The 14,531-nt window shown below is 32.4% G+C and overlaps 1 protein-coding gene across 2 annotated transcripts in view; it reads right to left on the bottom strand.

The window, feature by feature from the left end:
* Positions 1-6,624: 6,624 nt before the first annotated feature.
* The window catches only part of XRCC2 (homolog of X-ray repair cross complementing 2 (XRCC2)), a 144,257-nt gene continuing 136,350 nt past the window's right edge, over positions 6,625-14,531 (bottom strand). For both annotated transcript variants that reach the window (XM_090002693.1, XM_090002694.1), the window contains 3 exons: positions 8,571-8,607; positions 8,301-8,398; positions 6,625-8,196 (listed from right to left, as the gene is read on the bottom strand). In XM_090002693.1, coding sequence (XP_089858819.1) covers positions 8,173-8,196; positions 8,301-8,398; positions 8,571-8,607 — 159 coding nt within the window. In that variant the 3' untranslated portion in view covers positions 6,625-8,172. The remainder of the gene's footprint in view (positions 8,197-8,300; positions 8,399-8,570; positions 8,608-14,531) is intronic.

Below are 14,531 nucleotides of genomic sequence, written 5' to 3'. Positions count from 1 at the left end.
TTCATGCATGTGCATAATTTATTATATTGATGTAAATCGTAGCATAACTGAATGTGCATTAAATTGACTTGTTAGCATGAGTTTATGTTTATTGCCTACTAAGATATGTGTTACATGATTGATATATGAGGTTGTATTTGAATGTATTTTGATATCATGCATTTATCGTAAGTATGTTATTTTCTACAAGACATTCATGAGTTGGACCCGTTTTATGGAGTTTCAGGTAGATTATGATGAGCATTTGCAGAGTGGATGCAGAATGCTTAGGCGACTTTGAGAGCCGGTCTTTTCTTTTTCGGGGATAGTTTTAGAAAAATAATTATTGTTATCAAAATACTCAAATATGTAATTTAAATTATTGAAACTAAATTAAATCTTATTGTTTACATTTTAATTCAGTTATGATAATTGATTGTATTGTTTAACTCAAAAGAAAAAAGTTGTTTTCACTGTTTTAAAAAGAAAAAAAAGTTTTCTCTGAAATTTTAGGATATTATATTATTAACGTGCGTGACGCCCCAACTGTGACTACTCCAGAGGGGGAATATAATTTTATATAAAGAGTTCCCAAATCCTGCAACCCGATATATCAGTTTTTTTTTTCATTAGTCTTACCTACCACACCGCGAACAAATCATGGTAGTATCTCCGATTACTAGTCCTATGGATCGTGGATAAAAGCAACCTTCCATGCTAAGCTAATATTTCACAGAACCATCAGTATCAATCTTACTCCCTCAATAAGCCATAAAAGAATTAATTTTATTTTTATTTCTTAATTAACTCTCCTATTAATCGTGCAAATGCAAACATGCAACCACATTCAGGGTTCATATGCAACAATATTTATGACACTATGCATGCACTTGATTAGTTTTTACCATAAAATTAATACAATAATGTAATCAATATGCATTTATACAGTCAAAGTAAGCATGTATATCAGTCTAATATCTCATTTAAGCATCAATAAACATGCTACATAAAATAAAACAGAACTCAACTTCAACACATGTTATATTGTGCAGTTCAGATCCTTCTTAACCTAATTTTAGAAAACCCACAAAAAATCATAGGAACTGAATTTAACTCTCAACATTTTATTGACATTGTTCCATCATCGTAGGAACACAATCCAAGAAACAGAACTACAAAATTCGTTGTAATAAAATCAGAAAAATTCTGGGACTAAATCCTATTCAGAAACAATATCAGACAGATCCTGTCAATTATAAAAATTTATTTTGGTTTAAGAAATTTCTCTAAATTTATAAAAAAATCTCTTTACAAAATTCTTTTTACAGAATCTTTCTATACATGTTACCTTTCACCCAAATTTTTTAAAATTTATTTTGATCCGTTTTGATTAAGGTTTTAGAGCTTTTAAAACCTTTGGTCGGAATAGTCCTGTTGATAGGGCAAAAAACATGTGCTCTATTACAATGAATGTTTCAGACTCAAAACAAAACCAAATAAGATGAAACAAGATTCTAAATCCAATACTTGGATGTTTAAAATACTCTAATATTTTATGTTTTATTTATTGACCTCGTTTTCATAGAGATATCAATTTATTTTTTAAATTGGTTAAAACAAAAAAATGAGGACAAAATAATCAAAATTCAAATTCATGCAAGATCTATTAAGCAAGAACAAAATTCATGGTGAAACTCATACAATCACAATTTTTGGATGCTCCAAACACATTTACAACCTCATACAACACATCTTTAATCATATTTATGCTAATTTTGCTAAAACATTAACATCCATAATCTAAAAATCACAAAACCTTCATGAAATATCTCAAATATAATTTTATCTATGCAAGAAACATAAAACAAACATGAAATCATATATTATTTATGCAATAACTTATTGTTTAATCATGCTATACATATATTAATCTACCATATATGATCAGATTAACTTTCTTTATTATAAAACATAAAAACCCTAAAACATTTTTAGCAAATCCTTCTTCAAAACGATTTTTGTATATTTTTAACCAAGATCTATGAAAAAGACATATTTACAACATCAACATTTATGAAAAAACACTAAAAAACATGATTCTACATTCATTATACATGTTGAACAATCCAATAAAATACAAATCTATCTATTCACACGATTTTTGCATTTTAAGGTTTTGAAACTAGTATTTTCCAAATCATTTTCTCAAAACCGATCCTCCAAAACACTGTTTTGGGTTTTTGAAAAAAAAGATCATGTAGATCTAATAGCCATAGATATTCTAGGCATAGATTACATGTAGATCCAAGCTTTGGATAAAATATAGGGTATGCTAATGTATTCCGAAATTGAACATCATGAAAGTAGAGATTCTCTATCGAAAATGCTTTTTTCGCAACAAGACCGTCATTTTTTCTCCATATGCACCTCGTTCTGGGCTGGTTTAGACTTCCACCAAGGTAGTTACAGGTCTCTAATGAAAGTCTGAACTACCTCAAAGCTTGGAAAGAAAAGGAAGATGTGAGGAAGAAGAGGAAATAAATGTACTTTACTAGAGAGAGAGAACTAACCTTGTTAATCCTCCTTATGAAGACCTCTATTTATAGATGGGTTTAGGCAAGAGTCGCATCTCTATTATAAGAAGTTAATATATATTAATTTATTTTATTAATAAAACAAGTACATAAATTATGGGTCCTACCTCATTAAGTTTCGAAATTAATTAAGCTAAAGAAGAAAGGCGGGGTCTTCTTGCCCTTTCTTGAGCTCCAATGACATGGTCGCGCACACCTGCATGGCAGGAGAGAGACCCAACAACAACTGATCTAATTTCTGGGACAGTTGGTCTACCTTGTTGCTCAACTCAAGGTTCATCCCTAACTCGAAAATACCTGCCTTCTTAATGCTATCTTGTGCAGGTGCAACCCTCTCGAACCGTGAGGCTGTCGCATGGTGCATCGAATTCTCGCTCAATGTCTCAAAAAGCGACCATGCTTCATCCTCACTTTTGAGCATAAATGTGCCCCCACATGCGGCATCGACCATCTGACGGTTCTTCTTAGTAAGACCGTCATAAAAATATTGCACCAGTTGCCAACGAGGCACCTGGTGGTGGAGACACTTGCGGAGAAGATCTTTCAATCTCTCCCATGACTCATGAAACTGTTCTCCCTCAATTTGGGAAAAACTGGTTATTGCTTTACGAAACTGGTTCGTCTTACCAATTGAGAAATATTTCTTTAAAAATTCTCTTTGCATATGTTCCCAAGTGGTAATTCGAACTGTATCTAATGATTTTAATCAACTTTTCGCTTTGTCCTTCAGAGAGAAGGGGAACATGGTCAACCTCATCGCGTCATCTCCAAAATTGTTGATTCGCACTGTCGAGCAAATATCTAAGAATTCGTCGAGATGACGGTATGGGTCTTCATTGCTAAGGCCATAAAATGAGGGTAGCATCTGGATCACACTGGCCTTTATCTCAAAATGGTTTGCTCCTACATCAGGTCTTGTGATGCGGGAGGCGGGAGTGTAAGTGTTGGGCATGAAATACTCCCTCAGAGGATGAGTAATCTGTTGATTCTCAGCCATGGTTGCAGATATCTGGGCTCTCCTAATAAGGGACTCGGGGTCCTCAATCGGCTCTACCAGCTCAGGGTCAAGTGAGCGTCGCCCTTGCATACACCTCGTAAGGAGGCCTACAAATCCAAAGGCTCAACATAATTCGACGTTCAAAAAGTTGATTTAATAGCCATCAAAACGTAGATCATCTTGATAGTCTTAGATTTAATCGTACACACATGGATAGAAAATAAAATTTAATCGATGCCGAAAAACATTGGTTTTCAACTTAAAATTAGGCATGAACTTCAATCAATGATAAAATACTTAAATCAACACCAATTTAGGCATGTAGATAGTTGATTTTGATGCCCTCAGAATAAGGAATATCAAAGTCAACTCCGATTTAATAGGTGAGTCATTGATCAACCAAAATTTCTATCAAAACAATAATAATATTGTTTAGAGCATCTCACCCTATGGGTCCAATCCAATAAGATTAAATCCAAAAATCTTAAGTTATATTCAATCCAATCTATCACTAAATTGATCTAAATGTCATGGATTATATCCAACCTAATTGAGTTGAATCCAAAATACAATCTGATCAATTTTAAATAACCAAATTATGAACCATATCTAAGTTGAAAACCCAAATAGAAGTCAATCAATTTTAGAATTTACAATTTTTAAAACAACACATAAAAAAATCACTAATTTTGATCTTCTATGAGATCTACGGTTCACAACGGACCTAACTAGAGTCCTAGTTCAATTTAAACTCTTAAATTTTACCTGAATTTAACTTGATTTAACCCAAACCTGACTTGAATTTTGCTCAAATTTAAAAGTTAAACAAAATTCGCAAGTGTTACATGGAGTGTCATAAATATTGTTACATATAAACCCTAAATGTGGTTGCATATTTGCATTATCATGATTAACAAGAGAGTTAATTGAGAAATTAAAATAAAGTTAATTCTCTTGTGACTTATTGAAAGAATAAGCATGATATTAACGATTCTGTGGAGATATTGTTTTAACACAAAAAGTTGCTTTGACCCCCATCTATAGAGCCCGTAACTGGAAGAACTACCATGATTTGTCCACGGTGTAGTAAGTAAGACTCATGAAGAAAATTTGATTTATCAGGTTATAAGAGGTTGGAAACTCTCTCTAAAAATTATATTTCTCTCTCTTGAATAGTTACAGTTGAAACATCATGCAGGTTCATAAGACACAATTGCTTGAAAATACAAACATGTATCGTACCTCCATACTGGGAGTGTTTGTGTTGTAACCACCGACAAATATTGATAAGTGAAACAAGAATATGAATTACATATAGATAAAATATTGCATGCATCATTTAAGCAAGAAAATGATAATGATATTAGGTAGATTTGAATTTTAATTCATGTTAGATGTTGTTTAGAATCTCTACATGTATTAGAAATTGAGAATTTGCCAAAATTTGATTTATCTGTGCATGTTAAATATTTTTCTATTCAAATTAGAATCTCTACATTATTAGAAATTGATTTGATTTATATATGCATGTTAGATATTACTCTATTCAAACTGAAATCTCTATATGTATTATAAATTAGAAATTTACCCAAATTTGATTTATATATACATGTTAGATATTATTCTATTAAAATTGAAATCTCTATATGTATTAAAACTTAAGGATTTGCCCATATTTGATTTATATATGCATGTTAGATATTATTCTATTCAAATTGAAATCTCTACTTGTATTAGAAATTGGAGATTGGGCCAAATTTGATTTGTATATGCATGTAAAATATTATTCTTTTCAAATTAAAATCTCTACACATATTAGAATTGAGGATTTGCCTAAATTTGGATCTGTATATGCATGCATGATTGATTTTAGAAATTTAAATATGTATTTGAATGCATGGTTGATTTTAGAAATCATATATATGCATGCATGATTAATTTTAGAAATCACATATATGAATGCATGATTGATGTTAGAAATATGCATATGTACAGGAATGCATGCTTGATTTTAAAAATCTAGATATAAATAAGCATGCATGGTTTATTTTAAAAATCATAAATAAGTATCTTCAAACCCTTTTAATGTTTTGAGAATGTCAACTCTATACATTGACACTTATATTTCAATTAAGGTTTGAACATGGTTTGAAAATGAATGATTATTTCGATATCGAATTCATGATTGGAATCGATGTGTGGGCTTGGACCTAAGTCTAATAAGATTTAAATCCAGTCCTTGCATATGCATGTTTACCTATAAGGCGCCAATGATTTGTTAACCCAAAACTAAAAAAAAATGTTTTTTGTTGTTTACTCTTACAAAAAAAAATTACATATATTTTCAGGTTAAAGATTTTGGGGCGTAACATTGGTTATAGCTCTTTCTTATTTTAACAATCTTCATTATTCTATAATATGCCTGTTGTAGCAATCAATTATGAGCCATTAGCACACACATAAGGAGAAAAGGAAAAAGAATACACTATTCTTTCATAATGATGATTGCTAATATTTCTTTTGACTTTGCATAGCCATAATCTGAAACGGTCGATACCCACATCATTTTCAGTTTGTGGAAATCAATTTTAAAATCAGTCTTTTGTACTCTTTTTCAAGTTGGAGTCTGATGTAATGCGAAGAGGTGCATGAGCCATGTCAGAGAAACATCACATGCTTATTACATGAAAGGAAAAAATGCCAAACCTGAAAATACCTCTAGAAAGAAGAAAGAACAATTGAGGGAGGAATCATTTTCCTTCAGATTCTGTATTGCATATATGGTATTTTAGTGCTTCTGATTCAACTCCGAGAAGAAGGTTCATCTATGACCATTATATCAATGTGGGCATATTATTTGGTGTGTTTTCCAAAGTTATTCACAGATTTGGCAAGTATGAACAATATCTTAGAACTTAAGGTAAAAGATTTTCTATGATTGATCCATTTAAGTTTGATCTTTAAGGTAATAAGTATGTTGGTCTTGATTTTGCATTACCAAAAGTATTACTACATGGAAGTTTGGTTGTGACTTGTGCATGATTTAGAGATTTTACTCTATATTTTCTCATAAATTGTTTTCCATAATTTTCTTCACATGATTCTGTTTTGAAAACCATACTTACATAGTGTTAAAAAGTGATGTTAATTTTTTCACTTCATATGGTTTTGTTTTGAAAATCATACAAGTATGGCGTTAAATCAGTGAGACATTAAAATTTCCATCATGTTTTTTATTCTTATTACAAAATAATGTAGCAACCATAGACAGCTGTTGGCTAGCAAATAGCACCCATTTGGTTTGTGTTCGGTTAATTTCATTCATTTCTGGCTTGAGGTTTTAGGTAATAATTGATCTCTATGGCCAGAACATGTCAATTTGGTTTTTTCATTTTGATGCTCTAGTGATCTACAAAAGCTCTACATATTCCTCTTCCAAATGATGGGATTGGTGGGTCGTGCATTGTTCTTGATATGTTCTATGTGCAAGTTCATAGATAAGACTATTAGTCACTTTAATCACAATCTTATTCAATATGTACAGAAATTTTTGCTCTGTTTATCTTATTCAAAAAGAAAGAATCCTGCATTTGTGTCTTGCCATGTACTTTACCTGAAGAATGTTTTATTTTCTTTTTATTTTTTTAAACCTTAAATTACCAGTCCACTATTTTTTCAGAAGCAGCAACACTTTGTCCGTGGTTTGACTGTTAAATTTGATCAGCAATTGACCTCCCATTACCCTTCTGCACATTATTCGATTAATGGCTATAATATATATGCATTATATTCACTACAATGTTTTTTTATACTACAGAATGATCAGTGCTTTCAATTTTTGAAAAGTATAATTGGCACACAGTAATAAAACAAGTTATGCCATTTGATAGTTAACCACATAATAGGAATTTCATTATACACTAGTATCTTGTTTGCCAACTCATGGTTCATAATTGTGTAGTTAATACGACAACTGGGACTATATTTATGAACATGTTGATATTTCTACCTAAGAAACGGTTGATATCTAGGTTGTGATGAACAAAGAAACAGATTTAATCCATTTTACAGTTAATTGCCACAAACATTCTTTAAAGAAGGATTCAGTGCAATAATCTGCATAATGCAGGATGATGTCTGCGTACTATAAATTTCCACACCAGAATAAGTAGAAATAGATGTTTCCAGCATATGCCTAGCAGAGCCATCAACTTTAGATTCATAACTAAAGCCACCAAATAATTGTATTTCAAGCCTTCCAAGCATAAGAAACATATTTTTTTGGAAATTCTTTAGAGTTAAAAGAAGTCACATATTACATAGATGAAGGTGCTTGAATCATATAGGCATATTAAAACTAGGTCAAAAAACCAATAATTTAGACATTTTTCTGGAAATTCTTTAGAGTTAAAAGAAGTCACATATTACATAGATGAGGGTGCTTGAATCATATAGGCAAATTAAAACTAGGTCAAAAAACCAAAATTTTATTACAAAAAAAAAATTAAGCAGCATACAGGATGTGATGATTTGAGAATAAACAAGAAAATTCAATATTCAATAGCGCACTTGAAAGCACAGCTGCAAGAAATAGTTACATCTTCAACCAACCAATGAGATACCATCCTTCACAGAAAATCAGATGCCAGGATTAGGAGAAATAGATAATAAGGCATTAAAATACACAATGTTTATACAAGATTAAAGAGACAAGAAAGAACCTCTCTTACATCTCTCACTACAAACTTGTCCAAGTGATTCAGTGAAGGCAGCAGCCATTTCGACATATATATTGGTAAGCTGCTCTCATCACTGACAAGGGCATCATCTGCATGCCCAACAATCTTTAGCATGCATAAATAGTCATGAGTTTTCAATAAATCTCAAGAAAGACCAACAACACGAGCAGATTTATTCCATCAGATTGTACTTTTCATGAAATGAAATCAATGAGGAAGGTATAAAATATCCTTATGTAGAAAATGCAAGAAAAAGCTCACCTGTGACTTGTAGAAGTATCCTTTGAGTAACAAGTGACTGCAAGTACAAAATATCAAGCAACTTGAGAATTGTTCAAACAGCAGAATGAAGGAAAAGACAAAAGAGTATGAGAAATGAAAAGAAGAATGAAGACGCAAGGAGAGGGAGAGTTTGTATATTGAGTCGGCAACATGGATAGAATACGAATGAACCCTAATCCATTGATTACATAGGGAGTTATCATTTATTTCATTAGGAATGACAAACAAATGAATAAAATACCCTCTACGAGCAAAAATAACAAACACAGCCCTGCATAAATAAATAATGACAAAATCACCTCTACTTTTAATTAACAATCCTTGTGTTGGGGAAAAAATATCTTTCATCCCCAACTTGCCAACTGCTCTTTTTAGTGCAGAGCCTCCAACAACTTCAATCGGGTAAGTCATTAACTTGTCTTTAGTTCAATATTCTCATGGATGAAATCAGAATCTATAGTTATGTGCTTTGTCCTATCTGGATAGAGTTTATTGGTTGCCATGTGTAACGCCCCAAGATTTTAACTTGTGACTTCGAAACACATTAATGAAAAACCTTTTCAAAGTTTAGGATTTTGACCTTTAAAATTGTCAGCGAAATCAATTTAGAAAGAAGCACAAGTTGACAAATTCTGGGCACGTTAACTTTAAAATCATCATCATCCATAAAACAACTACTCAAGAGAAGTGAGGAAAAAACCTATAGATTATTAATAGAATTTGCAGTTTATTACAAAAATGAGTATTTCTCCCACAATCCACAAATCTAAAGAAAACCCAAAACACAGAACCAAGATGCTAGTAGAAAAAAAGAAATCTTGAACCAATTTGCAACGCGCCATCGGTCGTCTGTAAGGTCTTACTCGTCACCTGCCCATGAAATGAGTCAGTTTCATAACAAACTGGTAGGTGCACGAACATACAACGAAGAAAAAATAAAGTAGGACATTCATAAGATAAACAAATTATTTCATTAGAAGCAGTAACTAAAATGAGTAATTAAAATGCGAGAAAGTAAATTTATTCTGGCATGATCAACATATGCAGAGAACTACTGTACTGAAAGAGATATTCATCACAAGATATAAGCAACATCGTAAGCAGTATGAATATCATTAATCTACAACTATTGTGAACAAGATATTCTTTAAGTTCTGATATTAACTGGCCTATGGGTACGCACATACGCGAAATGTAGAAACAGTCGAGACCGATCCGAGGGTTTATTATATCAAGTATTTTTCATTAACCCGAGTGGCGGACTGAGTCTGCTCCTAAGGAGACAATCAGTGATCAAGAGAGTAAATTCCCAAAGGCATTCGTAGCCCATGGATGCATCCAACTTCTGCAGAAGTACCTAAGAGCTACCACCTAAGATAATTTATGGTAGTCGCATTTCTCCTAACTCTGATGACTGAGGAAGTCGAGTCTTTTGCATGTGGGGTGGTTGTTAACAACCTGTTCATCAGAGTTTTTGTACTATCTATCCTCTCACAAGATGGACTGTGAGAGTCGAATGGGCACGATGGGGGTTTCTTAACCGTCGCCCTATTCTACATGCTCTGGTCTGCCAAACTGTGATCATTGCAAAATTTTTTCTCTTGTTCCTTCTCTTTTTCATTCTCTTTTCCTTTCTAACCTCTATTCCCTTTTTGAAGGGAAATAAAAGATAGAAAAGAAGAGAGAAAAGAAAAGAAAGAAGAGAGAGCAGCTCTTTTGCAAAGGTCTCACTTCACCTTAATTTTAAAAATATTTTGAAATTACTCGCCTCCATTTTTGAAAATTTGCTGAAAAATGGATAGACGAGATTCGCTCGTCGGTACGAGGTTCGACCGTTCCTGATGCCTTTACCAGGGGTAATCGAACAAAGGATCAAACTTATGCCTTTTGCTTTGCCTAAATATTGTCTAAGAAATTATTCTAAGTCTAAAATGCACAAAGAATCATGCTTGTGCAATACGAATGCAAAGATATATGCTTTTGAAAATAATAATTTTAGAACTTTTGAGATTTATCCAAGTGATTTTTTTGAAATAAATTTGAAGATACTTGGAGAAATGATTCAAAATGGTTTGAAATTGGTTTGTAAAAATTAGCTTTTGAATCTAACTTAAAACTTTGAACAATGGATCTGGAAGAAGAGACTTTGAAATTCTAAGTCTTGGAATAATCAGAGTTTGGAAAATAAATCTTAGATGAAGAGAAAAGGAGAATTGAAATTCGAAAATAGAATTTTGAAGTAAGAATGAAATTTCAAAGTCAAGATGAACTTTGAATTTGGATCGATTTTCAAGAATCGATTTTTGAAAAAGGAATCTTTGGTTTTGAGTTCTGATTTAGAACCTGAAATAGAAATTTTTGATTTGGAAATTGAATTTGGACTTGGAGAAATAGAAAAAAAGTGGTTTTGGAAAATAGAAATTGAAACTGAAATTTTGAAATCCAGATGAGATTTGAAAATGGAATTGAGTTTGGAATTGGAAATCAAATTGGAAAATGAAACTGGATTTGAAAAATCTGAATCCAAGGTGGAATTAGATTTGGAAATCTAGAATCCAATTTGGAATCCTAGATGGAATTTGGAATTGAAATATGGAATCCTAGATGGATTTGGATTTTGCAATCTAGAATCCAAGATGAAATTGGATTTGAAAATCTGAATCCAAGGTGGAATTGGATTTTGCAATCTGGAATCCAAGATGGAATTGGATTTAAAATCTGGAATTAGAAGATGGATCTGGATATTGAGAAATCTTGATGAGATCTGAAGATGGGTTTGAACCATGAAAATCCAGATGGGATTTGAAGATAGGTTTGGATTTTGAAAATCCAGATAGAACTTGAAGATGGATTTGGATTTAACACTAATCTTTAGAATTTCGATCCTTAATTTCAAAGTGATTTGAAGATTTAGAAACTCAAAAGATTTCAGAAAGAACTTGGATATTTTGAGAATTTGAAGTGAAAAATAGAAAACTTGATTAGGAGATGAACTTCAAAGTTAAATTTGAACTTTGAAATTCGTTTTGAATTGATTTTAAAATTGGACTTTTGAATCTTGGAAATGAATCTGAAAATTCCAAAATTGAACTTTGAAATTGGGATATTGAAGTTTGAATTTTTGAAAATAAGATGAAATAGAAAAATGAATTGGGATTTATAGATAGGAATTGAAGATTGAATTGAGAAATGAAGAAAGATATTTGAAGAATCATCTCAAAATCACTTGGATTTTTGAAGAAAATTTGAAATGATTTTGAAAAATATGATGTAGTTCTATCCTAAATGATAAATGAATTAAAGAATTTTGAAAATTGGATATTGAAAAGCATATTTCATTCTTTAAATGAATTGAAATAAGATTGAAGATATAATACATTCCTGACTATGGTCATAAAATGCATTATAAGATAATCTATATTTAAATTCAGAGGAAGAATAAAACACATTTTTGTGCCTTTATAGAGTTTGAAATGAAATTAACTATCAATATATCCTGACTATGGCCATTGATCTATGTCACATGGGTGCAGGTGCGGGTGCTGGTGCGATACGGGTGCGACACAATTTTAAAAATTTTGGACACGGGGACTCGGCTTTATATATATATATTATTTTATTTTTTTTAAAAGATATTATTTTATTTAAAAAGTGCACAGTCACAGCACTGTGCGCACTGTGCACAACACTGTGCACTGGCACATCACTGTGCACTGTGCACAGGCATAGGCACAGTAAACAGGCACAGGCACAGGCACATGCACATGCACATGCACATGCACATGCACTGTGCACTGTCTCTTTTTATATAAAAAAAATCGTTTTTTTAGTTTTTTCAATAGACATTTTTGGACTCAGTCAAAGTTGATCGAGTCCAAAATGTGGACGGACTCGGCCTCGACTCGTTGACCGAGTTCGACTCGGCGTTGGCCGAGTCCGAAGCCGCACCCGTGTCGGGGCGTGTCGACTCGGGTGCGGCACCTCCCTAGCCGAGTCCGTGTGACATAGCCATTGATATATATTTTGAGTTAATTTCAAGTTAAACTCTGATAAATGAAGAAAAATTCAGAAAATATGATGATTTTTGAAAGAGATCCAGTGTGGATCCAATGTTATTCCATAAAAGATGAAAATCCTAAGTTTTTTTTCACATTTTGACTATGGCCATAAATGCAAATCGTCAACTTAGGATTTAATCACCTTTTATTAGAATGGTGCACGTGTCATTCGTGTTCCCATTTGTAGATTTTTTTTTTGAAAAGAAAATAAAAGCAAAATGATATAAAACAAGCAATTTATGATATTTACATGCTCATACATTCTAATCTAGTACATGAAATATAGAATTCTTATTATGATCTAGCTATTACAACTTTGAAAATGATAGAATTCTGAATCTAAAAGAAACTCAACAATTTCTACATATTTACTGCAAAATTCCAAATTAGCTAAGCAATATGGAAAAGAGGTATCATGTTAAAAGACTAACAAGCACATGGTCATGTCCAGGACAATATTAAATGCAGATGTGCCTATCTAAATATAATGCTTATTCCTAATGAATGAGACTACAACACATATAGCATGTAACTAAGAAGTCAGAAACATTAACAAAGGTGAAACGGGAAATGAAATGAAGATGACATGTATAGAGGCATAACAAATGAGATTAATGTATTTATCAACTATAAGATGAATATCACACGGTTTTGCAGAAAAGGTGTGATATATGAATGGTTTAATATGCCTAAATGCATAATGATTGGGCAACCTTCATGATCCATTCATACTCGTACCAGCAAATACTTGTACCAGCAATGTGCAAGAAAAGATAAAAAAAAAGATGGTGAAGCAATGTAAAGGGGGTTGATGTGCTGCAAATGACATCAAAGGGTGTTTTAAATGGCAGCAGGGGTAATGAGATGCATGGAGTGATAATGCAACAGTGACTAGTAAAAACGTACATGGGAGGGGTGACAATAGCTAAGTGATGAAGGTGGTTGTGCATAGTGGCTATAACAGTGCAATGGGTCAAAAGATGGAAGTGCTGGAGGTATTTGTAATAGCTACAAGTATGGTGGCTATGCACAGTTGTTATAACAATGCAATGGGTCAAAAGATGGAAGTGCTGGAGGTATTTGTAATAGCTACAAATACGATGGCTACAGTGGGCTGTAGGATGGATGTGTGTGATGGAGGTATGGCAAAACTAGATGATAGGCAATAAGTGCAAATGGAGCAGGTATATGCAGCAGTAGAACTCAATTTATAGCAGCAATATGTTCATGGTGAATCATAATAAATTTTATAATAAACGAGATAAAATCTTACAGTAAAACAGAGATTTTCATGAGATTAAATAAACTGTTCCTAAATAGGAATGCTAGTATTCAAAGGAGATGGATAAAAAGGAGCCAACATTACAGGTCCATTGTACAAACGAGGAGTCCAAAATGACACTCAGCACCAAACGATTAATCAGTGAATCGATTTTCTGCAAAATAATCATTCACTATGTCATAGATTTTCCCTGTATCATAAATCAGTTTTTTGAAAAATAATCATTCACTGTGTCACGGATTTGCCCTGTATCATAAATCAATTTTCTGCAAAATGATCATTCACTGTGCCACAGATTTACCCTGTATGCTTCATGGTGCTTTCACAACAATTCAAAGTTTGTATTGACAAGTCAAAGGGGTTCCCCTTTGCGTCTATGGACCAAGTAAAACAGCAACGTATCTGTAACGCCCCAAAATTTTAACCCAAATTTAAGAGGAATTTTTTGTTTTTTTTTTAACAGCGAAAACAATTAATACTATAGGGTTAAATATTTTGAGACATTACGGTGGAGAGAAACCCAAGACATTTATTTCATTTCAATATTAATGAAAATCATCAGAGTTTTAAATGATATGAATAATTAAAAATTACATTAAA

Source organism: Nuphar pumila, chromosome 4 (genome assembly GCF_984573655.1).
Source record: "Nuphar pumila chromosome 4, dmNupPumi1.hap1.1, whole genome shotgun sequence".
In the NCBI taxonomy this organism is placed as follows: Eukaryota; Viridiplantae; Streptophyta; class Magnoliopsida; order Nymphaeales; family Nymphaeaceae; genus Nuphar; species Nuphar pumila.
This window is presented reverse-complemented; position numbering and strand designations above follow the sequence as displayed.